This window comes from Engystomops pustulosus, chromosome 1, assembly GCF_040894005.1.
Source record: "Engystomops pustulosus chromosome 1, aEngPut4.maternal, whole genome shotgun sequence".
Taxonomy (NCBI): Eukaryota; Metazoa; Chordata; class Amphibia; order Anura; family Leptodactylidae; genus Engystomops; species Engystomops pustulosus.
The window spans coordinates 81,315,057-81,343,051 of NC_092411.1; the positions used below are offsets into that span (position 1 = coordinate 81,315,057).

At 41.4% G+C, this 27,995-nt stretch overlaps 1 protein-coding gene across 1 annotated transcript; it reads left to right on the forward strand.

Annotated features, from left to right (window-relative positions):
* The first annotated feature begins 3,622 nt into the window (after positions 1-3,622).
* Positions 3,623-27,425, forward strand: LOC140085224 (solute carrier family 2, facilitated glucose transporter member 9-like). The gene is made up of 12 exons (XM_072126526.1): positions 3,623-3,791; positions 4,067-4,165; positions 12,811-12,971; positions 14,432-14,556; positions 15,479-15,608; positions 19,104-19,252; positions 20,644-20,831; positions 22,588-22,698; positions 23,608-23,709; positions 24,631-24,706; positions 26,867-26,994; positions 27,225-27,425. The coding sequence occupies exons 1-12, from the start codon at positions 3,768-3,770 to the stop codon at positions 27,423-27,425; spliced, it is 1,494 nt and encodes a 497-aa protein (XP_071982627.1). The 5' UTR covers positions 3,623-3,767.
* Positions 27,426-27,995: the final 570 nt, after the last annotated feature.

Here is a 27,995-nt window from a genome sequence, read left to right on the forward strand (position 1 = left end):
ATAAAGTTTTTATTTCACACCATCCTCCATTACTTACACCTATGTTATAAGGTAATCACTCAAATTCTTATGAACCGCGGAGGGTTCTGTTATTGGCGGCTAATACAATGGTGCACATCTTACTGTTTTAGGAAAGTATATTTTCTTTTTATAAGTATTCTGGATTTTTACATATTTTAGAGGAAATTTTGAATGTTAATTGCCAAATGTATCGCCTGGTTGTCTGCTTTCAAAAGGTTTTATGGTGCATTTACTTTTTATTCTGTTTTTTTTTATATATTTTGCAGGTTGTGACTGGCTTAAAATTTGTAGCTGAAAAGCAGATATCTAGTTATTACAGTTTTAGTGATATTATGTGGATTTATTTATTTGAACATATCAATATTGGACATTTGTGAACTCTACACATGTCCATCTATTACATTTAGGAGATGCGAAGGTAAATATTTTCAGCTTGGATCAAATTTTTGCCATCAAAGTCAAATTTTTTAAGTATTTTTTAATAAAATTTGTTTCAGTTTGAATCAAAATTGCATGAAGGCGCCGATGTCTATAAACTCTTTAATGCAATTTTGAAAATGGGATAAGTGTCTGCTTTCAGAAAATATGTGGTTTGTTGGGTTTACTTTAATTCTTTTTGCTGTAATTTCGATTACATTTTTAAACGTCAAAATTGTAAAAATTGCTCTGGTCAATAACGCGACAAGATATCCAGAAATGCCTGGCAGTGAAAGGGTTAATGCCCTTTGGTTGAATTCCCGGGTGAAGATGCTTATCATCTCTCTCCTGTCTAGTTATCTATCTCCTATAATCTGACCATTTATATATGTCCCTTATTATCTATCTATTTACTAATAATTATAATTAATAATTCTTTATTTACATGGCGCACACAGATTACGCAGCGCTGCACAGAGCTTGCCAGATCAGTCCCTGTCCCCAATGGGGCTCACAATCTATTCAACCAACCAGCAATATTTTGGAATGTGGAAGGAAACCGGAGGACCCGGAGGAAACCCACGCAAACACAGAAGGAACATACAAACTCTTTGCAGATGTTGAGCAGCGCTGCAAGGTTGTAGTGCTAACCACTGAGCCACCGTGCTGCCCATCAATTTCCCTATCATCTATCCATCTCCTATAAAATTCTCCCATATTATAGTTTGTTTTAACATATTAAATGAAGCCTCTTGCTGACTGTGACTGGTCATAAAATAGTTTTATTTTGGGGCCCCCCTTTTAGTTTTGCCCAGGGCCCCACTTTGTCTAGAACCGGCCCTGCTGGCTCCCCACGCGTTCCACCACCGAGCCGGGTGGCTTCCTCAGGGGTATGTGACTCTGGACCAATTGTGGTCTTCTTATATGCAGTTGAACTGCTAGCTCACCTGTATGACCTGTAGAAACGGCCTCTGAGTGTGGAGTCTGCGCATGCGCCCACCGCGAGGTCACATGACTGTGTTCTAATCGAACACAGCATCATACAGGTGAGCTAGCAGTTCAACTGCATATAAGAAGACCACAATTGGTCCAGAGTCACATACCCCTGAGGAAGCCACCCGGCTCGGTGGCGGAACGCTTGGGGAGCCAGCCCCCTCCCTCCCTACATCCGGTGATATTTTTTCATTTTATATCTTGTTATTTTTCATGATATTGTACGGTTGCCTATAGCTTATTTTTGCACAAATATATATTTTTTGCTGCTATATTGAGACTCAGCACTGGATAGAGCTTTTTAAATGATTTTAACATGTTTGGCATACATATTTTTTGGTTAATTTATTGCAAAAATAAAGATGTATAATTGTTACTTATTTTGTGTATAGTGTCAGTACCTATAACACATCCCTTTGTTTGGGTGCACACGGTACTTCCAAATTCAGTTTTCTATTCCGTCCGTCATTTTTGCTTCAAACATGAGTTTGATTTATATAAAAGTCTGCAGGATCTCTCAGGATTATTAAAATACCAGTCCCATTGTTCTGTTCACCTTCGACTGTACATGGAGTGGTACATGATACAGAACCAAGAAGAAACAATATAACAGCTGATAAAATGGGGATGTAGCCATAGAACTCATATGGTATGGAGGGGCTATAAACAAGTGCTTCCACTAGATGGCATGCTTGTTATTTTTCTTGTCAGTGGAGGGCATCATTATATACATCTAAAACATTTCTACAATGAAAGAAAAAAATGCATTTTATGCATCATTGATGTATCATTGAGCAATCACTTGTGATTTGATTATAGTAGAAAATTACTTTTATACAGTGAAAAGGGCCTGGATAATCCCTTCCCTCTGGTGATAAATTATTAAAAGCCATCCAGGCCCTGCATCGCCTAGTTGTCAGTTGTAACCTGTGATGGCTGCTGGAGAAATTTGCCTTTAGGCCTCATGAACAAGACTGTATTTCTTGACTTTAATGGTAAACACGGTGATCTATTTAAATGCCCACATTTCTCATTGCACTTTGAGCCATGAGACTCCACTGTCAACTCCAACAGAAGTCGCTTATTGTGGCAAACGGGTGACACACGGTGGCACAAGCCCTGTGCAACATCCGCAAACACAGAACATCAAAATGCATTTGGTTATATGTCTCTAGCCTTACTGTGTTCCTATTTTTACCAATAGAATGCCTATGTAGTATACACATGCTCTCCACAGTAAGCCCTCATGCACTCCACAATTTTCCTGAGGTTATATTACCTGTTTTCTTTTGCAGCTACGGCTACATGTATTGCTATGGGCTCAGAATTCCTTGGCCTTGCATCTGAACCGCGTGGCCATTAGAAGAACCTCAGAGCAAGTCCTATTCTTGGCCGAGTTTGCAGCTCTGCCCTCTCATAGAAGTCTATGGGGGTGTAAAAAATACAGATCACACAAAGTGCATCACCTATGTGCTGTCGTAATTTCCAAATCAGTTGCTAGGTAACATAATCATGTAACACCCCAAGCTTATGACATGATTTGACAGCCTTCCTCTTCTTTGCAGATCCACAAAAAAACCGATGACATACAGATGACATACCTCCTGCTCAGACTCAGGAAAAATACTGACGACACATCGGCTGCAAAAGTGGCCAACAGAGTCGTATTTTGCTGCTACAGGAAAAATAAGTTTGTGTGCAGGAGACTTATAGCTGTGCATATAATGATGACCTTCCAGTTAGACTGGCATGGTAATGATCAGATTTTTTCATATGAAACGATATGTAACCAATACTAATTTTATGTTTACCTGAGTTTGGGGAAAACTTCTGCAAAAGCATAAAACCCCCATTAAAAAAACAATTGAGGGATAGTTGGTAGTCGTTTCCATGGCATGTGACATTCCCCAGGAAGAACAAAACTTGCGTTAGTTAACTAATATGCATGTAATTTTGTAACCATTACCATCATCTTTGTTGTTATTATTATAAGAAAGCCAAGTCAGAAATAGTAAGACTATGATATAGATATTTGTACAGTAATTCCGTCATCCACTAATCTTGGCTGCAGCACTGTTTCCACATCGCTGTACTGTACTTGCTTAGCAGAGTTTTTGGTTCACTGACCACCTGATGTTAATGTTTTGTCATAGTCCAGGAATCTTTTTATCTCCTTAGTTGCTGCCTTAAAAACTACTACTCTTTGCCATACTTGCACTGTGCATATTGTTCACCATCATCTAGACGTCTTATCAGGGACTTGAAGGAACCAAAATCATTCTGAGAACAAACGACTGACCACCAGTGAGACAAGATTTACGGTAGAAGTGATAACTATGAACATCATGACTTCTGAATTGGTGAGTCCACTAGATACTATAATACCAACAATGACTTACATGTCACTGTAGGTTTCTCACTTAGAAAGTATGATGCATAACCTACACTCTATAGATCAGATCTCCCCGCAATGCTGTAAGTGCTTGGATTCTAAACATTCCTAATTGACTTTAACAGGTGTTTTTACATCAGTAGTAAATATAAGCTGGATGAAAAATCCCTATCAAATACTGGATGTAATACCACATAACCCCCCTTCCATAAAATTATTCCGTCTTCTTTTTTATTGTGTCAGGTGCACTACCGGAACCTGTTCCTGATGATCTTGACGTTGGGCATTGGAGGTACATTTCAATATGGTTATCACCTGTCAGTGATGAATTCTCCTTCTCCGGTGAGTGTGACACTAGTCATCAACTTTTTCCTATATACTAAACATTATTTGGACTTGATGGACTTGCGTCTTTTTCCAGCCTTTTTCCGTCTTTTTCCAGTACTATGCTTCTAACACAATGTGGAATATTTTGGTTCTCAGTATATAGTGAGATCCATGCCCTTGATCTATATGAATTTTTCAATAAATCTATCCGGTTAAAAGTTATGGTCAAAAAGTTTATATATGAATATGTAAACTTGTTTCTCTTCTTTCAGTGATTTTCTTTGAGTGCTCTATAAATATAAAAGGTAACCACCCACTTGGCTAGTATTAACTAAGACCACTTCACTCTTGCCGAGTTTGGTCTGTAACCATAGACCATGCAGAGTCCTGCTTCAAGGACTGAACCCACTCTTGGGCACGGGACTCTCAGCACCATATTGATATATGATACACAGAGTTCCTGCTTCTTCGCTAAATAGCCGACCCGGTAATGATTACAGTGTTGGATCTGGTGTATATCAGGGAAGCAATATAGTGCTCAGAAGTGGGTTCGATCTGTGAATAAGAGCCATGCGCGATATATGGCTCACAGACTGAACTCGCCAAGTTTGAAGTCACCATTATTCATATACAAACTTCTAGTGCCCGTATCTTGGTGGATGGATTATAAAAATAAATAAATGTGTCTAATGTTCCAGAGCAGGCCTGTGCATCTAGCAAACAATACGTTGTCTGATCCTGCAAAGCCTCTGGAAAACAAAGATGTTGTCCAACTTCATGCAGATGCATTCATTGACACTGGCGCTTTAGAAAAACAAAAGCTGGACATGTACCAATAAAGTATTATGATCCCCCCCCAATAATGGGGTATCCTGAACACACTTCGTGGTGTCGCTTAAAAGGTGTGTGACAGACCCAAAATGTTTGCTACAGGCACATTTAGTTTACAAAATGTATGTCTTTAAAGGGAACCCATCACCTGCAACCAACTAAATAAACCCCACATATTACCTTATAGAAGACTGTAAAGTCATCTCAAGCTTTCTAATGTGGTTCTTCTGTATTGCTTCTGTGGTCTGAAAACAAATTTTATTCCCCATGTCTTCTTTCATTTATCCAGCCAAGAAGGCGGGAGAGCGTTCGGATTCTGTTAAACACCCCAGCCTCCTCATGGCCGCTCTGGCTGGGACTTCTGCCCCTGTGCACTGACCCTACACTCCAGCTTCTGTGGTGCATTTGTGGTGTGCCTTAGTTTGGTGCCGAGCTGCATGTACACCACCAGCTTCACTTGTGCACCGCGCATGCCCCAATGCATGTCCGAGCATTGCCTGCACCATGCAGGTGATGGATTCTTTTTAAAGACATACATTTTGCAAACTTGTACCTGTCTCAAACATTTTGGGTCTGTCACACTACTCAGGCCACATCTCCAGGTGTGTGCAGGATAAATGATTTGGGGGGGGGGGGGGGGCATGACACTTTTCTGGAACATGTCCAGTTTTCTTTTCTAACGCTCTGATGTGAATGTATGCATCTCCATGTTGATAGACAACAGCTTTGTTTTCCATGGCTGTGCAAGACAAATTGTTTATGTTCTGCAAGATGCACAGGTCCGCATAGACACAAAAAAAATTACATTTCAAAAATTGCTTATTTTTAGAGCTGAGCGAACATACTCGTCCGAGCTTGATGCTCGTTCGAGCATTAGCGTACTCGAAACTGCTCGTTGCTCGGACGAATACTTCGCCCGCTCGAGAAAATGGCAGCTCCCGCCGTTTTTCTTTTTGGCGGCCAGAAACAGAGCCAATCACAAGCCAGGAGACTCTGCACTCCACCCAGCATGACGTGGTACCCTTACATGTCGATAGCAGTGGTTGGCTGGCCAGATCAGGTGACCCTGGGATAGACTAGCCGCTGCCCGCGCTGCTCGGATCATTCTGTGTCTGGATGCCGCTAGGGAGAGAGCTGCTGCTGGTCAGGGAAAGCGTTAGGGTGTTCTATTAGCTTACTGTTAGGCAGGAGTGATTCTACAAGAACCCAACAGCCCTTCTTAGGGCTACAATAACGTCATACTTTTTTTTTTTTGTTTGCTTGTGGCTGGGCTTGCTGGCACTAGTAGTGCAGCTAGTACCATATTGTGAGGAATTTGCAGGGGGACTTGCTACCGTTGTGTTTAGCTCTTAGTGACACACATATCCACCTCAAACACCAAAGTGGGAAAATTTATTAGGGGTTTGATTTCAATTAGGCACAGTCTGCCATTTACTTTTTATTTTACGTTTATTTTTTTAATAACTCAGTGTCATCTCATCTGGCATAGTAGTGTGCTTTCATACTTGGCTAGAAAATAGCCATAGGAGAATCCAAACGGCTTACTTACGCCTACAGTAGCGTTATATATATTTGATTTCAGGTTGATCTGCTGGTGGCTGTACTTGCTGCAGTGCATCTACTAGCAAATTGTGAGCAATTTGTAGTGAGACTTGCGACCGCTGTGTTTTGCGCTTAGTGACGCACATATCCATCGCAAAGACCGAAGTGGGAAAATTTATTAGGGGTTGGATTTCAATTAGGCACAGTCTGCCATTTCCTTTTTTATTTTACGTTTATTTTTTTAATAACTCAGCGTCATCTCATCTGGCATAGCAGTGTGCTTTCATACTTGGCTAGAAAATAGCCATAGCAATAGGATAGCATCGTTTGGTTTTAAAAACTAAAAAACACAAAAAAAAACAAAAAACACAAAAAAAAGTTAAAAAAAAATTAAAGTTATAACTCTCATTTTCAAAATGTTTAACCCGAGGGCTAGGGGTAGATGACGAGGGCGGGGACGTGGGCGTCCAACTACTGCAGGGGTCAGAGGCCGTGGTCCTGGGCGGGGTGAGACACCACCTGCTTATGAGGGAGCAGGGGAACGCCGCAGAGCTACACTCCCTAGGTTCATGTCTGAAGTTACTGGGACTCGTGGTAGAGCACTGTTGAGGCCAGAACAGTGCGAACAGGTGATGTCGTGGATTGCCGACAATGCTTCGAGCAATTTGTCCACCAGTCAGTCTTCCACGCAGTCCACCCATGTCACCGAAATCGGCACTCCTCCAGCTCCTGCACCTCAGCCTCCTCCCCCCCAGTCTGCCCCCTCCCAGGAAAATTTGGCATTTGAACCGGCATACTCTGAGGAACTGTTTTCTGGACCCTTCCCACAGTCACAAACCACTTGTCCGGTTGCTGCTGAGCAATTTTCCGATGCCCAGGTTTTCCCCCAGTCGCAGTCTGTGGGTGATGATGACCTTCTTGACGTAGTGGAAGAAGTGTGTAAAGAGGTGTCCGACGATGAGGAGACACGGTTGTCAGACAGTGGGGAAGTTGTTGTCAGGGCAGGAAGTCCGAGGGGGGAGCAGACTGAGGGATCGGAGGATGATGAGGTGACAGACCCAAGCTGGGTTGATAGGCCGGGTGAACACAGTGCTTCTGAGACGGAGGAGAGTCCTCGACCAGAACAGGTTGGAAGAGGCAGTGGTGGGGCCAGACGGAGAGGCAGGGCCAGAGCTGGTGCATCAGCGCCAAATGTGTCAACTAGTGAAGCTCCCGTGGCGAGGGCTCCTGCGGCGAGGGCTAGATTTTCAGAAGTCTGGAGGTTCTTTAAGGAAACACCGGATGACCGACGGACTGTGGTGTGCAACATTTGCCAAACCAGGATCAGCAGGGGTTCCACCACTAATAGCTTAACTACCACCAGTATGCGCAGGCATATGAATGCTAAACACCCCACTCAGTGGCAACAAGCCCGTTCACCTCCGGCCGTGCACACCACTGCTCCTTCCCCTGTGTCAGCTGATAGTCAGCCCCCTGCCCAGGACCCTGCCACAAAAACCCCATCGTCGCCTCCACGATCCTCCACAGCATCCACCAGCGTTCAGCTCTCCATACCCCAGACGCTGGAGCGGAAACGCAAATATAGTGCAACCCACCCGCACGCCCAAGCCCTTAATGTCCACATCTCCAGATTGCTTAGCCTGGAGATGCTGCCCTATAGGCTAGTAGAGACCGAGGCCTTTCGCAACCTCATGGCGGCGGCCGCCCCTCGGTATTCGGTCCCCAGCCGCCACTACTTTTCCTGATGTGCCGTCCCAGCCCTGCACCAGCACGTGTCAGACAACATCATCCGTGCCCTGACCAACGCCGTTTCTGACAAGGTCCACCTGACCACGGACACGTGGACGAGTGCTGCCGGGCAGGGCCACTATATATCGCTGACGGCACATTGGGTTAACTTGGTGGAGGCTGGGACCGAGTCTGACCCTGCGGCTGGTCATATACTGCCGACGCCGAGGATTGCGGGGCCTAACTCGGTCCAGGTGTTTCAGGCCTACTATGCCTCCTCCTCCTCCCACCCCTCCTCCACCTCCTCCTCCGAACTACCATCCGTGGGCATGGCGCCATCAGTCGGTAGCTCTAGGCACAGCAGCAGTGCCGTCGCTAAGCGACAGCAGGCGGTGCTCAAACTGCTGAGCCTAGGCGATAAAAGGCACACCGCCCAAGAACTATTACAGGGCATCACGGCGCAGACTGATCTGTGGCTGGCACCGCTGAACCTGAAGCCAGGCATGGTTGTGTGTGACAACGGCCGTAACCTGGTGGCGGCTCTGCAACTCGGCAGACTGACACATGTGCCATGCCTGGCCCATGTGTTAAATCTGATAGTTCAGCGTTTCCTCAAGACATACCCCAATCTGTCTGATTTGCTCACGAAGGTGCGCCGCATCTGTGCGCATTTCAGGAAGTCCAGCACAGATGCTGCCACTCTCAGGGCAGCGCAGCGCCGCCTCCAACTGCCCGCTCACCGACTGTTGTGCGACGTGCCCACGAGGTGGAATTCAACACTGACCATGTTATCCAGAGTTTACCAGCAGCGCCGAGCGATTGTAGACTGCCAGATGTCAACTTCCACCAGAACTGGTAGTCAGGTCAGTCAGCTTCCTCAAGTCTACAATGAGGAGTGGACGTGGATGTCTGATATCTGTCAGGTGCTGAGTAACTTTGAGGAGTCAACACAGATGGTCAGTGGCGATGCCGCCATCATCAGCCTCACCATCCCGCTGCTTGGCCTGTTGAAAAACTCTCTGATCAGCATGAAGTCGGAAGCTTTGCGCTCGTCACAAGAGACGGGGGAAGAAGATTCCCTTGTTGATAGCCAAAGCACCCTTAGGTCTGTTTCTCAGCGCATATCGGAGGAGGTGGAGGTGGAGGAGGATGAGGAGGAAGAGGAGGAGAATGTTGGCGAGACACAAGAGGGGACCATTGTTGAGTCCTTCACTGTTCAGCGTGTATGGGCAGAAGAAGAGGAGTTGGAGGAGTTGGAGGAGGAGGAAATGGACAGTCAGGCCAGTGAGGGGAGTGAATTCTTACGCGTTGGTACTCTGGCGCATATGGCAGATTTCATGCTAGGCTGCCTATCCCGTGACCCTCGCGTTCAAAGAATTTATTCCAGCACCGATTACTGGGTGTTCACTCTCCTGGACCCACGGTACAAGCAAAATCTTTCCACTCTCATCCCTGGAGAGGAAAGGAGTGTGAGAATGCATGAATACCAGCAGGCCCTGGTGCACAAGCTGAAACAGTATTTCCCTTCTGACAGCGCTAGCGGCAGAATGCGTAGTTCTGCGGGACAAGTAGCGAGGGAGAGTAGGCGAGCAGGCAGCTTGTCCAGCACTGGCAAGGGTACGCTTTACAAGGCTTTTGCCAGCTTTATGTCACCCCAGCAAGACACTGTCACCTGTCCCCAGTCTCGGCAGAGTAGGGCTGATCTTTACAGAAAGATGGTGAGGGAGTACGTAGCTGACCATACCATCGTCCTAAATGATCACACAGCTCCCTACAACTACTGGGTTTCAAAGCTGGACATGTGGCACGAACTGGCGCTGTACGCCTTGGAGGTTCTTGCCTGCCCTGCCGCTAGCGTCTTGTCCGAGCGGGTTTTCAGTGCAGCTGGTGGCATCATCACCGATAAGCGTACACGCCTGTCGACTGACAGCGCTGACAGGCTGACGCTTATTAAGATGAATAAAGCCTGGATTTCTCATAATTTCCAATCTCCACCAGGTGAAGGAAGCTCAACCTGAATAATTTATCCACTCCTCCTCCTCCTCATTTTCCTCCTTCTCCTCCTCTTTGTACAGTAAAGCAGAGGAAACTGGCTATTTTTTGACAGGGCCCACTGGCTCTAGCTATAGTACTTTATGCATTTAATTTTTCTGGAGGGCCACCGACCCGGTCCTCTGTTTTAAACAATTTTTGGGAGTGCCACATACAGGCACTCAATCTATTCCATTTTTCTGGAGGGCCACCTACCTGCTCCTCTGGTTTGAAAACTTTTTTGGACTGCCACATACAGGCACTCAATCTATTTCATTTTTCTGGAGGGCCACCTACCTGCTCCTCTGGTTTGAAAACTTTTTTGGACTGCCACATACAGGCACTCAATCTATTCCATTTTTCTGGAGGGCCACCTACCTGCTCCTCTGGTTTGAAAACTTTTTTGGACTGCCACATACAGGCACTCAATCTATTCCATTTTTCTGGAGGGCCACCTACCTGCTCCTCTGGTTTGAAAACTTTTTTGGACTGCCACATACAGGCACTCAATCTATTCCATTTTTCTGGAGGGCCACCTACCTGCTCCTCTGGTTTGAAAACTTTTTTGGACTGCCACATACAGGCACTCAATCTATTCCATTTTTCTGGAGGGCCACCTACCTGCTCCTCTGGTTTGAAAACTTTTTTGGACTGCCACATACAGGCACTCAATCTATTCCATTTTTCTGGAGGGCCACCTACCTGCTCCTCTGGTTTGAAAACTTTTTTGGACTGCCACATACAGGCACTCAATCTATTCCATTTTTCTGGAGGGCCACCTACCTGCTCCTCTGGTTTGAAAACTTTTTTGGACTGCCACATACAGGCACTCAATCTATTTCATTTTTCTGGAGGGCCACCTACCTGCTCCTCTGGTTTGAAAACTTTTTTGGACTGCCACATACAGGCACTATCCAAATTAAATTGTCTCCATAGCAGCCTCCACACGTTGTCTCCATTGCTACCTCCAAAAGTCGTCCATATAGCTGCCTCCATACATCGTCCCTTTATCAAACGAGGTGTGTCAGGCAGAAATTTGGGTTGTTTTCATGGATTCCACATCAAAGTTGTTAACTTTGTCGCCACCCAGCTGTGTTATCCACAAAATATACTGGCAAACTTTTATCATTTACCGATATTATTTCAGCGCTTCTTGCGCATCTGTTTACATTCCCCTCACCCGCCATATCCTAAACTTATAAGAACGCTACTACACTTGATCTTATACAAAAGGTTCTTAGAAGTGCTGTTTGGGGAGTAGCCTAGAGACACGGGCTTGGATTGGCGAAAGCTCGCCTCGCAGCGGAGCGCCAGCTCCATGCCAAGATCCAACTAACATAGTTTTAACTGCAGCACCTTTAATCTACTACTAGTTCACTGCCTCCATACATGGTCCCCTTATCAAACGAGCTGTGTCAGGCAGAATTTTGGGTTGTTTTCATGGCTTCCATGTTAACTTTGTCGCCACCCTGCTGTGTAATCCACAAGATATACTGGCAAACTTTTATCATGTACCGATATTATTTGAGCGCTTCTTGCTCACCTCCTTTGGTTCCTCTCTGCCACCCATTGGTTTGAAGCCTGAGTCCATTTAGGGTATGTCGCCATGCCACTCTCTAGCCTGCCGCTGCTGCCGCTGCCTCTGCATGCCGTCCCCTATAGTGTCAGGGTCAATTATTGGATGTTTTAGATGCTATCTAGCTTCATTCTGTCACTCTGTCATGGCCATGCTGTTGCCCATAGTTTTGGCATAATGGTGCGATTAAGCAGCCTCAGAGGCATCCATGCATGCTGCCCCTGCTGTTTCCTGTCCATTTCCGTGGTGTTTCCATCCTTTTCTGAGGTTCCCAGGTGTTTGGCCAAGCTTCCCTGTGAAGAGCCTTGGTCCCCTTGAAAAATGCTCGAGTCTCCCATTGACTTCAATGGGGCTCGTTATTCGAGACGAGCACTCGAGCATCGGGAAAAGTTCGTCTCGAATAACGAGTACCCGAGCATTTTAGTGCTCGCACATCTCTACTTATTTTATTTGACATGCATTAAATATAAAAAATAAACAAAAGAAATGCTAAATATTAATCAGCATTTCTATTCATTTCAGTTAAGCAGCCTGAGGGTCCATTTTAGGATTTTTTATTATTTGTTGTTGGTTTTTGTATAAAATTTCATCACAGATTACTGTATTATTTATTTATATAACACCATTAATTCCAAGTTGGTGCTGTACATTCAATAAGGAGTTCACATACATTACATATAAAATATAAAAACTACAGAGATCTGAAACAAATAGAAGGAGGATGCTGCCTGTGAGGGCTCACAATTATATTACAGTTACAGTCATTGGTATTTACCATTTAAGTGATCCATTGTTTTCCATGTTCTGCTTCTATCACAACAGAAATAAAAAAAGCATAAGTGAGTAAAACATTTATTCAGCTTGATAAGAGAACTCTATGTATACCAGCCAACTATAGATTTTGATTCTGTTAAGGCAATACTGACCTCATATGTTGTTCTTCTGATATTAGTTTATCAAACAATTCATCAATGACTCATGGATAAGAAGACATGGAACCAGCATCCCTGATGGATCACTTACACTTATATGGTCTTTAGTGGTTTCTGTATTCAGCATCGGAGGTCTAATAGGATCCACCGCATCTGGCTTCCTAACAGGAAGGCTTGGGAAGTAAGTGTAATAATGATCCTGTTGATCATTAAGTGTTTTTATATACTCTTTTTTTACTTCCAATACTCTTGAATATTTGACAGTGTTTTCCCCAATATGCCTGATATACTTTTAATTTGTATACAATAATTGACACTTCAGTAGCCACCATGTATTGGCAACCCCTACCAGTATCCAATCATTATGAAAAGGTGTAGGAACTGTGAAATAGTTTAATAAAACGTAACCTTTATTTAAAATGTATAAACTATAGAGGGGTATATATGGTTAATCGTGTTTCACTGTTTACCTCTATTGAGGCACCAAAAAGTCATGTGATGCACCACCATTAACACTTTTGATGGGAGAGAGGGAGGAAACCTGGTGAGTTGAGGTCACTTCATAACTCTAAAGAGTTAAAAAACATCTTCACATCCCAGATCTTTACATCATATTTTATACAAATGTCACCATGATATCACTTCCGCCCACATCATAGAGGGCTGTGCCTTGACTTCCGGCCCCAGTTCAGAGAGGTTTACTCCGTCCCTGGAGCCAATTGTCCAGTCTCTTCTGACATTATTTACTAAATGGGTGGGTTATAGAGTATTTTAACCCATAATGCACTCTCGCTCGGGGCTGCCAATCATACTGAAGGTAATCTCTGATGAGCCACAAAATATAAAATTGACAAAACGTGTAGGAGATTTAGCAGTGACAGGGCAAGTGTGCAATAAGGAAGACAGGACATTGGGGACAGAAGTGGAGACAGGACATTGAACCTTATTTATCAGACCGATACAGCCCTGAGTTTAGCCGTTTGTCCTACTCTGACTACCACAACAAAGAGGAAAGTTTTAAACTGCTGGGTTGAGAAACTCCTGTGGAGTTCTTCTGTTGGGCTCACATGCAAGGAGATTTATCTTTTGGTGTAAAAACCTTGCATTTGACTCTCTCCCTTCAAAAGTGTTAATGGTGGAGCATCACATGACTTTTTTGATGCCCCAATCGAGGTAAACAGTGAAACAAATACTTTTCAATATTTTATGAATTTTAAATAAAGGTTATGTTTAGTTAAACTCCATCACAGTCCATACACCTTTTTATATTTCTGAATTTATATTGTCTGATATACTCACTTACTTACCAGTTCCAGACTGCTTACCTGCTCAATGCACCGGGGCTCTCTGGTCCTTACCCTGCAAGGATGTACCCATACGTCCTATATAGTTACATTTTGTTTTAATGGAATGCTGTCTATGGTTTTTCTTTCAGACAGTTCCATAAATTGTACAGAATATAAATGAGTTAATTTTCATTATATTATGAGTAATCTTCTATACCTGGCAAATACTATGTTCTGTTTATAATATCAGATCTTTCTGACACACAATCATTTACAGATCCTCACCTGACAGTGACATATTACTAATCTAGAGGAGTGAAATCATCTCACAGTTATATCCATGTTTCACCCACAGGAAGAAGTGTCAGCTGTGTAATGCAGTGCTGCCTTTGGTTAGTGCTCTGCTCATGGGTCTCAGCAAAACTGTCGGCCATTTTGAAATGATTGTGGCTGCACGTTTCCTTTCTGGATTTTACTCAGGTTTGTCCTAATTCAAGTGCTACACCTTGTATGCACTTAATATTTAATGTCATGGGAATATCTATAACGGTATATATGTATCTATATCATATTTACTCAAGTATAAGTCAACCCTAGTATAAGCCGAGGTACCTAATTTTAAAACAAAAAACTGTGAAAACCTATTGACTCCATTATAAGCCTAGGGTGGAAAATGCAGTGGTCACAGCCACCACCCAGTATTTAGCCAGCAAGCCCCCTGTAGTATATAGCCAGCACATGCCATCTAGTATATAGCCAGCAGCCCCTGTGTCCCAGTATATTGCCAGCAGCCCATGCCCCCTAGTATATAGCCAGTAGCCCATGCCTCTTAGTATATAGCCAGCACCTGCTCCATGGTATATAGCCAGCGCCTGCCCCCTAGTATATAGCCAGCGCCTGCCCCCTAGTATATAACTAGTATATACCAGGCTATATACTGAGAGAAGCGGCTGGCTGTATACTGGGGAGCAGGGGCTTTCAAGCTATATACTGGGGATATGGGCTGGCAGGCTATATACTGTATATATATATATACAGTATATATCCATTGGGTTTTACGTCGTTTCAAGACCATTTGTCTATCACCATCACTTCTCAAGGGTGGGACATAATCTACGATACTAAATTTTTATTGATCAATCCTATGACCAGATTCAAAGAAACGTCGGGAATAAGTCAAGCTTAGTAGTGTTGATGGACAAACGGTGATTATATAACCTCAACCTGCATTCCAAGGTTGTTTGCCCTACATCAATTTTAGGGCAAGGACATGTTAGAACATAAATTACATGATCTAATCTACAAGTCATGTGATCTTTAATGTTGAAACGAGTACCGGTAATGGGGTGGGGGAATGTATCACCTTTCATCATATACACATATTTGTCTCTGTTATTCTCAGGTTTAGGGATTAATATTCATGCACAGTATGTTGGAGAAGCTGCCCCACGAAAATTACGTGGTTTTATCAATGCAACTGGACCCATGTTTGTATGTTTGGGAAAACTTTGTGGGCAGATTATAGGACTCAGGTGAGTACTATTAAAGCATTAAACGGTATGGGGACAGTTTGCCATACACGTATACCCTGCTTTGGGCCCATATTGTAGATATATATAGAGACACACTAGTGGAGCAAATTTTTTTAAGAGTCAAATTTCTTACTCCAGTGTTTTTAAAGCTGTTTAGGTGAATTTTGAAGATCAGGTTTGTTATAGCATCTTCGAGAGCTTAATAAATAGTGTATGGTTTCTTTTGACTAAAAAGTCACAACCAGTTTGTAGATTCCTGCTGGAGTGAATTTGCACCGAAATTTGCAACTGTTTAAAAAAAATCACACTTCCTAAATTTGTCCACCACATTTGGAGTCGCATTATAAATAGGGAGTTGTGTGAAGTAAAAACTGAATGAACTTTGTTTTCTCCATATAAAAATAGAAAATTCTGTGCACATCATCAACAAGTTTGAGACCTTTTAAAGGCAGAAAACTAGCATAACTGCAATAATAATTTTCCCCATGCCCGTTACATACAAAAGCAGTGCAAACTTTTTCAGACTTCTAAATTGCTTTATTATTGTAGGACAGCTATGGTAAACCTTTTAGAAAACTGACCAAACGCAAACTTTTTCTGTCAAGATTTTATTCTTTAAAAAATAGTATTTTTACTAATTTATTAAACAAAAAAACCCCCCTGAAATTTCACTAAATATCAATAAATGTTCATTAGTATTGAGATCCTTTGTTCAGTATTGAGCAGAAACGGCTTTGGGCTTGAACAGCCATGTGTCTTCTTGGGAATGATGCAACAAGTTTTTCACACCTGGATTTGGGGATCCTCTGCCATTCTTCCTTGCAGAACCTCTCCAGTTCCCTCAGGTTGGATGGTGAACGTTGGTGGAAACTATTTTCAAGTCTCTTCAGAGATGCTCAATTGGGTTTAGGTCAGGGCTCGGGCTGGGCCAGTCAAGAATGGTCACAGAGTTGTTCTGAAGCCACTGCTTTGCCATTTTAGATATATGCTTAAGGTCATTGTCTTGTTGGAAAATGAACCTTCGTCCCAGTCTGAGGTCCAGAGCACTGTGGAAGAGGTTTTCAACCAGGATATCTCTGCAACCAGTGGTCCTGTCCCTGCAGCTAAAAAACACCCCCATAGTATGATGATGCCACCACCTTGTTGGGCCACTTTCAATGTTGGGATTGTATTTGGCCGGTGATGAGCAGTGCCTGGTTTTCTCCACACATACCACTTAGAATTAAACCCAAAAAGTTCACTCTTCATCTCATCAGACTAGAGAATCTAATCTATCATAGTCTGGGAGTCCTTTAAGTGTTTTATTTGCAAACTGTTTGCAGACTTTCATATGTCTTTCACTAAGGAGTGGCTTCCGTTGGCACACACTCCCATAAAGCCCTGACTGGTGGAGGCTGGAGTGATAGTCATCTTGGGGTTCTTCTTTATCTGTCTCACCTTGCTAAGTTTGGCTGAAAGACCAGGTCTAAGAAGAGTTGTGGTCGTCCCAAACTTTTTCAATTTAAAGATTATGGAGGCCACTGTGTTTTAGGAACCTTGGGTCCTGCAGAAATTCTTCTGTAACCATGGCCAGATCTGTGCCTTGCCACATTTCTGTCTCTGAGCTCCTTGGGCAGTTTTTTAGACCTCATGATTCTCATGTGCTCTGACATGCACTGTGAGCTGTGAAGTCTTACATAGACAGGTGTTTGCAGTTCCTAATCAAGTCCAATAGAGTAGAATCATCTCAAGGAGGATCAGAAGGAAATAGACAGCATGTGATTTAACTATGTGTGTGAGTGTCACAGCAAAGCGTCTGAATACTTATGACAATGTGGTATTTCAGTTTTCTTGTTTAATAAATTAGCAAAAATATGTACATTTTTGTTTTTTTAAGAAGGGGTTCAAATTAATGACATGAGTTATATATGATAGTCTCTCAAGCTTTTATCCATTTTTATCACTGTACCAATCACTGTACCAATCTGTCTGTCTCTATTGTTGAGTTTTTGTAACCTTCTTTTTCTTCATGTGAGCTATAATAAAACTAAGTTAAAAAAGATGTGGTGACCTTACCAATTGTCTGCAATGAAACAAAGAGTGAGTCTGAATACTTTCCATACCCAATGTATGTCGCCACTCTGAGGACACCAATACTAAATATATTAAAAGAAGGAGGAAATTGTCATTGTAGCTTCTCTTTAAGCACCCCTGAACGGAAGAATCACAAAGCCCAGATTAGGTGGAACATGGGACATCTCCTAATGGGAATTTCAAAAAGAAAGAACAGAAATACTGTTTTAAAAATATGTACATAAGATAGTGACAAAAAAGCAAACCTTTTATTTTCCTAAAAAATACACGTCTGGTAAGACCACATAATTTGTCTCCAATATTTAAAATGAAATTGTACCGTAAGTAACTTTTGCAGTGAACACCAGAAAAAATAAAATGTAAAAAAAAGAAATAATCATAAACAATGTGTCCCAGTTTTACAGCACAACCTGTGATGTGGGTACAATGAAAAGGTTATGGGGCTTAGAATATAGTACACAGAATTAATATCCAATCACAAACAATTCTTTCTTGTGGAAAAAAAAATTCTATATCGAAATTTATGAAAATACAGATACCAAAACATACGACATGTGTTCAAAAGTTCATAGAAAGTCCTTCTGTAGTAGTACTCCACACCAAACCTGTACAATATTCAGAGACGTAACCACATGGAGCAGTACAGCGTGGGTTCACGCTAGCTACGTTTTGGGGGACCTCCCCTTTCTCAAGCATGCGCATAGACCTCGCAGGTAAACTTATGTACACACCGCTTTTCTAATTTAAGACACACCTCTAAGATGACCTAATGTTGCAACATAATCTATCCAGAAGAGTTCAGACATAGTACCTGAGTTAGGAATATCGCATATAAACAAAACACCATAGGACCTCAGTGCACAAAAAACAGAGACAAATAACAGCTTTCATTTAACCCATTAGGGCTCAAAGATTCTAAATAATGTACCCAAAATTCTTCTTGTTGTAACAAACGGCTCTTGAACACGTCGCATGTTTTTGTATGTGTATTTTTATAAATTTTGCTATAGAAAAATATTTTGCACAAGAAATAGTTTGTCATTAGATATTGATTAGTTTTTTGTCTTTGGAGGAAGAGGAAGGGCCTCCATATCCGATGTTATCCGCTCCAAGGAGATCGATATATACTACTTACTATTGACGCTTAGAATATAGTGACACCAAAAAAAATGATCTTGTAAGAAAACAACCAGCTTCTTGTCCAAAATGTATAAAACTTGTATACAAATTTTGCATCACTGTAATTGCAGCAACATTTAGAAAAAACGGTAAAGTGTTATTTATATCATATTTTTCACAGAAATATTGGGGGTTTGGGGGTCACGGTAGCTGCTGTGGAAATTCAGGGGCCTCATGTATGTCACTCGTTCTAAGTCAACTTGTCATCTGAGCATTTCCTTTTGTGTTTTGCACCTCACACAGAGAAATATTTGGGACAGAATTCTTATGGCCTCAAGTCCTGCTCTTTAGTGGAATTACATCCCTTGTTCAGATGGTTACTCTGCCCTTCTTTCCAGAATCCCCAAGCTACTTACTGTTAGTAAAAGGTGATAAAGAAGGTTGTCTGCAAGGTAAGATAAAGGCAATGGCCATTTTGGTTACCCTGAGCTGTCATTTCTCCATTCATTTGTGCATCCTTTGATAAATAGATTTAACCTAGTTTAGACTTTCTTCAGATTTGTGTTGCAATTCCCCTTCCAGTAATATAAGCTTATATATATTTATGAGTGCCATATCATCACCATACTGATTTCTCCTCATACAGACACATTAAAGCTGGGAGAGGGTAATTTTTTCTTCAATATCAATGCTTTTCCCCCTATGTATATAGTAAAGCAAAAGCTTGCATCTCTTCAGCTTTTTTTTGTACACAACTACTTTACATCAATGGTAGCATATTTAAAACTATTTAGAACGTTTCTTAATTTTGCCTTTATGAACAATAAAAAAGATATCTTGATTCCGATCACTTAGAAAGGATACTTCCAATTTAAAAATCTTCTTGCTTTATTGTAATTCCATTAAAGATCCAAAGGGACAATGGTACAGGTAAGCTAGCAATTCAGCCTATGCGTTTCAGATAAACATCCTTACTCATGACTTACTCATTAGCCATAAGTAGGGATGCTTATCTGAAACGCTTAGGCTGAATTATTAGCTTACCTTTACTATTTTGAATCCTTTGGATTTTCTATGGAATTACAATAAAGCATGAAGATTTTTAAATTGGAAGTGCCACGGTATCCTTTCTGAGTGATCGGAATCAAGATACAGGCAGTCCCTGGGTTACATACACGATAGGGTCCCTAGGTTTGTTATTAAGTTCAATTTGTATCTAAGTCCAAACTGTATATTTTATAATTGTAGATCCAGACAAAAATTTTTTTTGCCCCAGTGACTGGACCAAGGATTATTAATAAAGCTTAATTACAGACACTTTACAGCTGATCTTTGCAGTCTGGAACTATAGTAAAGCAGGTAACAGTGGGCAGAGGGGTCCGTCTTTAACTATGGGTTATCTGTATGTCGGGTGTCCTTAAGTAGGGGACCGCCTGTATATTTGTTGAAAGTCACTAGCCTCAGATGCACTCCGTTATTACTGCACAGAAAAGATTTCCAGCAAAATGTGATGGCTATTTCTTTTTTTTTTACCTGTTTTAGCCTGCAAAAAATAAAAAAAATATGTGCAGAGACGTGTATGACCTTGGAACGAAAACATCCTTTGTCTTTTTAAATTAAAGTTTAGAATTAAACATTGACAGACAAAATAGGAAGGATATTTTTATAGGTAGTGTACACATGATTCTTCTACTTTCAGATACTGCAGCCACTAGGGAATATGTTACAATGGTGGGAGAAGCGAGAAGCCAATGTGGGCATAAAAACCGTACATGGTATATAGAGATGGTAAAATAGTTATCTAATAGATCTAACCATTCTTACTTCCTTTCTTTTTCTCAAGCACTGAAACAGTTGTGGGGAGACAGAGATCATCAACCAGTCATAGATGAAATGTTACAAGAGCAAAATATCCAAAAGAAGGGAAAACACATGGGTGTTTTGGAACTGATAAGGGACCCCTCCCATCGCTATCAACTCCTTGCTATGATTGGGTTGATCTTGAGTCTTCAACTTAGTGGTGCTAATGCAGTTGAGTATTATTTTTATTTTTCAGCAAAATTAAAAAATATTTCAAAACCTTATACACTGGTCCACATTTATCTAAACTAGTGCAGTCTTTACTATGTGCGGTTTGCCTGTGGAGTGTGTAGAGTGTGTCAGATTAATCAAAACTGGCGCACGGTCTTCATTAATCTGGCGCACCCTGCACTGCCCCTTTAGGTGCACATTTCTTCTGTCTTGTCGGACACAGTGCAGCCACGACACAATGGAACATGCACTTTATAAATATATGTGCCAAAAGTTTGCACGGTCTTTTTAGTCAGGCAGAAAACTGGCGCAAACGCTTTAATAAATATGGGCTTTGCGCCGCTTCGCAATGCACATTTTTCGGACTGTGTCCTTTATTCAATGTTAAAATGGCTAGCACAGGTATTTAAGTAGTTGGTGCACTGCAATTGTACCGCACTCGACCCTTTTTGTGGGTTTTGTGCGCTGGCTTCTGTGTGACACAATTTAGGGGGAGTACCTAACCATATATAAGTAATGTCACTCAGAGCCTCTTCCTCTGGACTGCGGCCGGTCCATGAAAATTGTTTCCAGTCTATGAAAGCTGGCCAGTGCATGGACTCACAGACTTGGCACTGTCGTGTGTCTCTGGCCTTACAGAAAATATACTTTTTTTTTTTCAACTTACTTTTTTTATTTAATGAAAAAACAAACAGTTTTACACAGACAGCAGATCATAGTATTACAAATATGGTATAAGCATATACCATATGTCAATACATGTAGAATTGTTTAGGTCTCGCAGGACCTCTAATATTGGCACATAAGATAAGCAAGAGAGACAAGTTATATGACTTAATTACACATAATGTTTTTCAAGCTTAATGAGGTACAGGAGCCAATGTACTGAAAATCCCTTATGTAGTCCTATTTCCACCTTCTGTAATAATGTGTGCAGTGTACAAAGTAGAAAAGAAATAATAAAAAAAGTCCAAAATATTAACGTATGAAGAAAAGACCAAAACATATCCATGGATCTCTTTCTGGCGGGAAATCAAAGTCAAGGGTTATGATCGAGTAATTAAAATGTGGGTAGGTTGTCTCCAGTTACATCCCAAAGGGAGAACATCTCTAATTTAGTGAAATCAGGGTCTTTGCAGCACACAGGATATGAAGGAACAGCTTTGTTTGTAATTTTCCCAACTCTGGGGGTGGCATTCCCAGCAATTGGGTCCTTGACCAATCCTACCCCTAATACCTTTTCTATCACCACCCGGAACCCCTTCCAAAAAAACAGAAAACATACTTGGCCTCATCAACAAGATTTCTTGCTACTTCCTCTTAAAAAAAATCTACCATCAGAATCCAGCATGATAAACCATCGACATTTACTCAATGATCCAGGCACAGAGACTGTGGTAATCTTCTTGTATTTGATGTCCTTCTAAAAAACAACTTTTAAAAATATGTTTATGAGCGAGAATTGTTATGGGTGTGTTATCCCTCTGTGCTTCAGATTCACAGCAGATTTTAAAAGAAAGGAGGCCATGTATAACACATATAAAAAGATTTCCACATTCACAGTGCCTGAATCTATGAGTAAGTGTCCCTGGTTTATCATACTTGACTAGTATGTTTCCTTTAAAGCATTGACACCCTATGTATAGTCAGCTATACATGGAACGATTATTTACATATTTGAGTTTATAAAACTAGATTATACAACACTCTATACTCCTTCTTACATATTACTTGTATTTTTCTTATGATTCAATAGATTTACTTCTATGCATATGATGTGTTTCATGAAGCTGGCTTTCCTGAAGACGAGATTCCATACGTTTCATTGGGAGTTGGAGGTTTTGAATTTGTTTCTGCTATGATGTGTGTAAGTGTTGATCTATAAGTTCTCTTTTTATTTGTCTTTTTTTAACCTAGATTTACATTCTGTTTTATAAAATTTAAAACAGAAAAAAAAGAAAGAACAAAAGAAAAAAGGAACCTTCTAATGCCATAGCAAATTTGCAATGTTTCATTATTTGACATGTTGCTGTCACATTAAATAGACTTTCAATCTATATGCAGCATGCTATAGGGCCGGAGATGCTGAAAGAGATGGATATGTAGGGGAGGATTTATCAAGGCTTATATTGGCTTTCATAAAGTCGCTATTCCTGGCCAAGGGGCAGGAATTGCGAACTCCCCCCTTATACCACATACACACCAAGTGGGTGGGGAGGGGCATAAAGTGGGCTGCGGAGGTTTCTGGCACAGGATGTAATGCAATTACAATAATAATAATATTTATTTATTTATTTAGCGCCATCAAATTCCGTAGCCTGCAGTAGGATTAACCTGTTGAGGCAGAAGTATATATGGTTTAATCAAAGGGGCAGGGGAGACATCAAGTTCTGGCACACAATGCACCAGAGTTTGATAACTACCTTTGGTCTTATTCCCATAACAGTGAAAAACATCTTTGTGCTGGAGTTTTCTGGTCTGATACGTGTTTCACTGATCACTCATAGACTATGGCTTGTAAGAATGAGCAAACAACAGATGTCAGACTGCCAATTTTACAACAAAGTATCACACAGACGAGTGAATAATGCCTAAAGCTATTTTTTACATTATAAATAATGGAGGCATGATAGAAAGTAGCCTCCCATGTATGCAAGTCAATTAAGCTGATACTAAATGAAAGGGCTTCTGTTTAGCATAAGAATATTATACTTAACAGCCTTATACTTCACTTTATACTGAAAACTCAATCTAATTGTATGTTTCTGTCTATTAGAGCCTCCTGATTGACCGATTTGGAAGAAGGATTCTACTGTTGGGAGGATTTAGCCTTATGGCTCTGACCTTAGCACTTCTAACAGTGACACTTGCAATGCAGGTAACGACTAAAGAGCACCAAAGGTTTTTTTTAGGTTATACAACATACTTAAAGGAAGTTACTTTATAGAGGTTCCATGTGGCCAAACACCCAAAACTAACATACTGGCTGCACACATTGGGGCAGATTTACTTACCCGGTCCATTCGCGATCCAGCGGCGCGTTCTATGCTGCGCTGAAGTTCCCAGCAACGCACTGGAATACACCGAGCCGGGCTGAGTGAAGGTAAGTGCAAGCTTCGCGACACATTTTTTTTTAAAAAATGCGGCGGTATTTCCAAATCCGTCGGGTTTTCGTTCAGCCAGGCCCCCCCGATTTCCGTTGCGTGCATGCCAGCGCCGATGCGCCACAATCCGATCGCGTGCGCCAAAATCCCGGGGCAATTCAGGGGAAATCGGAAATATTTGGGTAACACGTCGGTAAAACGCGAATCGGGCCCTTAGTAAATGACCCCCTCTGTGTTGGATAGCTTGTCTGCTGCATCCTACCTAGCACTCATTGTTAGTTGTCTGCCAGACTACTAATTGTTGCCACTTATTCTGCACAGGAACTTGCCTCTGCAGTAACAAAATAGATTACTAAAAAGGCACTTGGTCAACCATTGGCCTTGTATTATTATCCCATTTCCCATCTTTGCCAGAGTTGATCTGTTCTGAGAAATCCCCTTTGAACTCTTCCTTCATATTAGGTTATGGGGTTATATTTTAGTTCTGTTGAGGTAGGAGTTTTTACTATAATTCATATAATAAAATATGTTCCTTAAATGTCATTTGAAACCATCATGAAGCTCCATTTTTCCATTGTGCATGGCAATACGGCTATATGGCATAAGTGTGAAAAAAAGCTTACAATATGTTTTTTAGTTTACAAAGAATTGAATGTTTTAATGTATGAACATTTTGTCCATATTTATTCTTGTAGGAAGTATTCTTCTGGATGCCATATTGCAGTGTTGGCCTTACCTTTACCTTCATTTTTCTCTATGGAGCAGGGCCAGGTGAGTTATTTAGGATTCTAATCACATGACACAGTATTTCAGACTCAATTTCTATGACTGTTATAGAAATCCACAGCATATAGGGTCTTTCATGCTTCTCAAAAAATCAGAAGTTAGGCTACATGATAAGATGGGAAACACACTTAGGAGTGGCATGTGACTTTAAGAAGTGGGAAAGTACAATAAGATGGGTTGCCGAGTGCTCCCCCTGCATAAACCATATACAGTGGTGGCCCAAGGTATTGGCCCCCCTTCATTTCTGTCAGATAATACAGAAATTCTGTGTTATTATTATTTTCATTTAATTTGTCTTCAAAGGAAAACCACAAAAAGAATTGTCAAAAAGTCGAATTGGATATAATTCCACACCAAACATAAAAAAGGGGGTGGACAAAAGTATTTGAAAAATCATCATGCTTCTAATTTGTGTAACAACAGCACCTGTAACTTACCTGTGGCACCTAACAGGTGGTAGCAATAACTAAATCATACTTGCAGCCAGATGAAATGGATTAGAGTTGCCTCAACCTCTGTCCTATGTCCTTGTGTCCACCACATTGAGCATGGAGAAAAGAAAGAAGACCAAAGAACTGTCTGAATCAAAATTGTGAGGAAGCAGAAGCCTGAGCAATCTCAAGGCTACAAGTCCATCTCCAAAGACCTGAATGTTCCTGTGTCTGCCGTGCACAGTGTCATCAAGAAGTTTAAAGCCCATGGCACGGTGGCTAAAATCCCTAGATGTGGACGGAATAGAAAAATTCACAAGAGATTTCAATGCAAAATTGTATGGATGGTGGATAAAGACCCTCGACTAACATCCAAACAAGTTCCATCTGCCCAGCAGCCCGTGGGTACATCAGTGTCAAACCGTACAATCCGTCAGTGTCTGAATGAAAAAGGACTGTATGGTAGGGTACCCAGGAAGACCACACTTCTTACACAGAAACATAAAAAAGCCAGGACGGACTTTGCCAAAACCTACCTGAGAAAGCCTAAAATGTTTTGGGAGAAAGTTCTCTGGTTAGATGAGACAAGGGAAAAGGCATCAACATAGAGTTTACAGGAAAAGAAGAGGCCTTCAAAGAAATGAACAGGGTCCCTACAGTCAAACATGGCAAAGGTTCCCTGATGTTTTGGGGTTGCTTTGGTGCCTCTGGCACTGGACTGCTTGACTGTGTGCATGGCATTATGAAGTCTGAAGACTACCAACAAATTTTGCAGCATAATATAGGGCCCAGTGTGAGAAAGCTGGGTCTCTCTCAGAGGTCAAAAAAAATAGTGACCTGAATCCCATAGAACACCTGTGGATAGATCTCACAATGGCAGTTTGGAGAAGGCGCCTTCATATCTCAGGGACCTGGAGCAGAAGAATGGTCTACAGCAGAGACTTGTAAGAAACTCATTGATGGTTATCGGAAGCGGTTGTTCACAGTTATTTTGTCTAAAGGTTGTTCTACCAAGTATAAGGCTGAGGGTGCTAATACTTTTGTCCGGCCTCTTTTTGAAGTTTTGTGTAAAACGATCAATCATTTGAGTTTTATTCACTTCAAAATAAATGAAGATCATAATGGGGATATTGGCCTGAAGGTGGCAGACTGGGCTACAGAATTGCAAGTGCTAGCAATAAGCCTGCCTTTGTGATTATTTCAGGGCTCAGAGGCCCTGATAAATATGCCCCAATGTCTTTTGTGGGCTAGCTTTCTCCCCCTCCCTGCATACAGAATAAAATTTACAATAATAAAAAACCACAGTACTGTACTGTATTTCAGACTGAATTTCCATGGGGGAGATTTATGATCAGTCTCTTGGAGCAGAACTGTTCTAGTTTCCCATGGCAATCAATTAGAGCTCAGCTTTCATTTTCCTACAGCTGTTTATAAAATTAAAGCTGAGCTCTGATTGGTTTCCATGGGCAACTAGAACAGTTTAACCTTAGAAACTCATGATAAATCTTCCCATATAACTGTTATATTTAACGAACTAGGGTTTGTAGAAATCTATTTGTCTGACACCAAAATAATACAATTCAGATGAAAGTATTGATTTTAAGATGCAGCAATATCCTCCTTTTTATTAAAGCTTATCGCTTTGTAGTAATTGCTCATATCATATCCTACATGATTTGCTTTGATCTGTAACACTGACTCCTCTCATTTACAGCCGGGGCCACAATTTCTACCTGTGTAGAAATCTTTGCCCAGGCCCCTCGTGTTCCTGCCTTTGTCATCTCTGGAGTTTTCAGCTGGGTAGGCCTGTATATTCTGGGAATGATTTTCCCATATATTGTGGTAAGTTCAAGTCTATAGTGGTATCCCATAAATAGTTGTTGGTTGATCATTCTATGTAAACAGGCATGTTCTCCCAACAAACGATAATAATACTAATCATATTAAAAGTACATTAAAATAATTTGATATTTTAATGAGCATTGAGCAAGTTAATTAGCAAAAATATATTATTTGCCTTTCTAAACATCTTTCTATCAGTCTTCTTATTTTCCTGTGTTTATATTTTTTAGGAGACTCTACAGCATTTCTGCTTCCTTCTATTTCTATTTGTTATCATGGTTTCAGGAACCGCCATATATTTTTTTATTCCAGAAACTAAGGGGAAAAGCATAGCAGAGATTTCTCAGGAATTCAATAAGTTGAATTTCAGAAGGCAGCACAAGGACACAAAAACAGCAACCTCTGAGGGTGTACTGTGCAGCAGACTATAAGCACGGAGACATAAACCAGCTAGGAGATACCCTACATCCCACAATGACCATACACATACAAGAGGTGCAGTATAAAGCAGGGATAGAGGATACGGGGAACCTAGGTGAAAAGACTATATAGAGCTGGAACAGTTCAAGGTGTAAGTGATTGTAATACTACAGCTGTGTACACTAATGCTTTGCTTTATGTCAGAGGAAATTGTATCTACAAATATCTTACATAGTAACAGGTATATAATTTATTGTTACCTTGAAAATGCAGAAAGGCCCCATTATGACATGGATAGAAGTCTGTAATAAAATGACACACGACAAGTCATGGCCTTGTGACCAATGAGGGAAAAGCATTAAAGCAGTATTTCTAAGTTGCCTCCTATCCAATTCTTGGACCCCCACCAATCAGAAGCATTATAAGGGCATTCTGTAGTTGTCTTCATCCAACTACCCAATCACAATAATGAGCCCTGCGTGAATAGATAGTTCCTGCTTCCTACTGTTTACATCTCAATGAGACTGCAGAGGAGATGCAGAATAGAATGCTAAGCCATGTCCAGCAGTCCTGAGAAATTA